Raw genomic sequence first — 1687 nt, 5'->3', positions numbered from 1 at the left:
ACAATTCGGCCATTGCTGAAAACATTTTATAAAATATATTTTTATTGAGTTCAGAGAGAAAAGGGAAGAGAGATGGAAACATCAATGATGTGAGAGAATCGTTGAAGGGCTGCCCCCTGCACATCCCACACTGGGGATCGAGCCCACAACCTGGGCGTGTGGCCTGACCGGGACTGGAACCGTGACCTCCTGGTCCTTAGATCAACGCTCAACCACTGAGCCATGCCGGCCCACCCTGAGAACATTTTTGGAGCCTCTCCTTTCCTCTCAGATAATATTTAAAACCCACATTGTACCTTCGTGGCGACTCGGGCCTTCGGTTTAAAACAGTTCCCTGCCACTTAGCACTCATGTCCTTCCCCACCAGGCTTGGCTCCCAGGGGCTTCGGCCGCCTTCACAAGACCAGACACACTCGCAGGCCGACCCTCGGCCTCCGCAGGTGCATCAGCGGCTCCGAGGAATTCGTGGCCTGGAATTCGAACGACTGAGCCGTGGCAGGCGGAGGATGAGCCCACGGCTCCCTGACGTGACCACGCAGACGGCCTGCAGGCGTTTGGATGTGTAAGTTCTGCGCTTTATTTTCAAAACAGCCGCACGCAGCACAGAGGAATGCCACCCGGGGCTGGACACAGACCAGCGGATCAGGCAGCCGCTGAACAGGAGGCGGAGGGGCAGCAGAGGCTTTATTGGGAAACAGCCCCTCGGGGCACAGGCCCGCACTGGGGCCTGGACTGAGGCTGGGGCAGCGGCCACGCAGCCACCTGCTTCCCCTGGGCCCTGGGTCTCCTGCCTTCACTTCCTGGGAGGAACCAGGAAGGTGCGGTGACCTCACCCTGTGTGCACGTCAGGCGGGAGGTGAGGGGCCAGGGAGGCTGCACCTTCATCACACTCCGTGCCTCCCTCCAGAGTCCGCGGTGGCTGGGCCGGCACCTCTCATTATCTGTCTCCCAGCCCCCCTTCCAGGAGCGCCCTGGTCTCTTCCCCAGGGTCTCAGCTCTCGGTCTTGGTTGGATTCAGGCAGGCCACTGAGGAGGAGCAGCAGGAGAGGAAGGGGAAGGGGAAGGGAGGGGGGAGGCGAGGAGAAAGGGAAGGAGCAGGGGGAGCAGGGGTGTAGCAGGGATGAGGAAGGCGAGTGAAGGGGGGCAATGGCACTAACGCTCACGGCTTTTCCCGCCCGCAGCTGAGGCCCTGCCTCCCCGGAGCGGCCATGTCCGAAGGGGAGAGCAAGGACAGCTCGGGCAGCGAGTGCCCCGTGTGCTACGAGAAGTTCCGCGACCTGGAGGGCGCCAGCCGGACGCTGAGCTGCGGCCACGTGTTCTGCCATGACTGTCTGGTCAAGTACCTGCTCTCCACCCGCGTGGACGGGCAGGTCCAGAGGACCATCGTCTGCCCCATCTGCCGCTACGTCACCTTCCTCAGCAAGAAGAGCTCCCGCTGGCCCTCCAGGCCCCCGTGTGCTACGAGAAGTTCCGCGACCTGGAGGGCGCCAGCCGGACGCTGAGCTGCGGCCACGTGTTCTGCCATGACTGTCTGGTCAAGTACCTGCTCTCCACCCGCGTGGACGGGCAGGTCCAGAGGACCATCGTCTGCCCCATCTGCCGCTACGTCACCTTCCTCAGCAAGAAGAGCTCCCGCTGGCCCTCCAGGCTGGACAAGAGCGCCCAGACGCTGGCCGTGCCCACGGGC

At 62.5% G+C, this 1687-nt stretch overlaps 1 protein-coding gene across 1 annotated transcript in view; it reads left to right on the top strand.

Moving 5' to 3' along the window:
- Positions 1-422: 422 nt before the first annotated feature.
- RNF222 (ring finger protein 222) overlaps positions 423-1687 on the top strand; it is a 1983-nt gene continuing 718 nt past the window's right edge. Inside the window, exons 1-3 of the mRNA XM_005878847.2 lie at positions 423-562; positions 1182-1370; positions 1571-1675. Coding sequence (XP_005878909.1) covers positions 1209-1370; positions 1571-1675 — 267 coding nt within the window. The 5' untranslated portion in view covers positions 423-562; positions 1182-1208. The remainder of the gene's footprint in view (positions 563-1181; positions 1371-1570; positions 1676-1687) is intronic.

The sequence above is a fragment of the Myotis brandtii genome, unplaced genomic scaffold, assembly GCF_000412655.1.
Source record: "Myotis brandtii unplaced genomic scaffold, ASM41265v1 scaffold573, whole genome shotgun sequence".
Lineage (NCBI taxonomy): Eukaryota > Metazoa > Chordata > Mammalia > Chiroptera > Vespertilionidae > Myotis > Myotis brandtii.
Note: the sequence above shows the minus strand (reverse complement) of the source record. Positions and strands in the feature narration are given on the sequence as shown.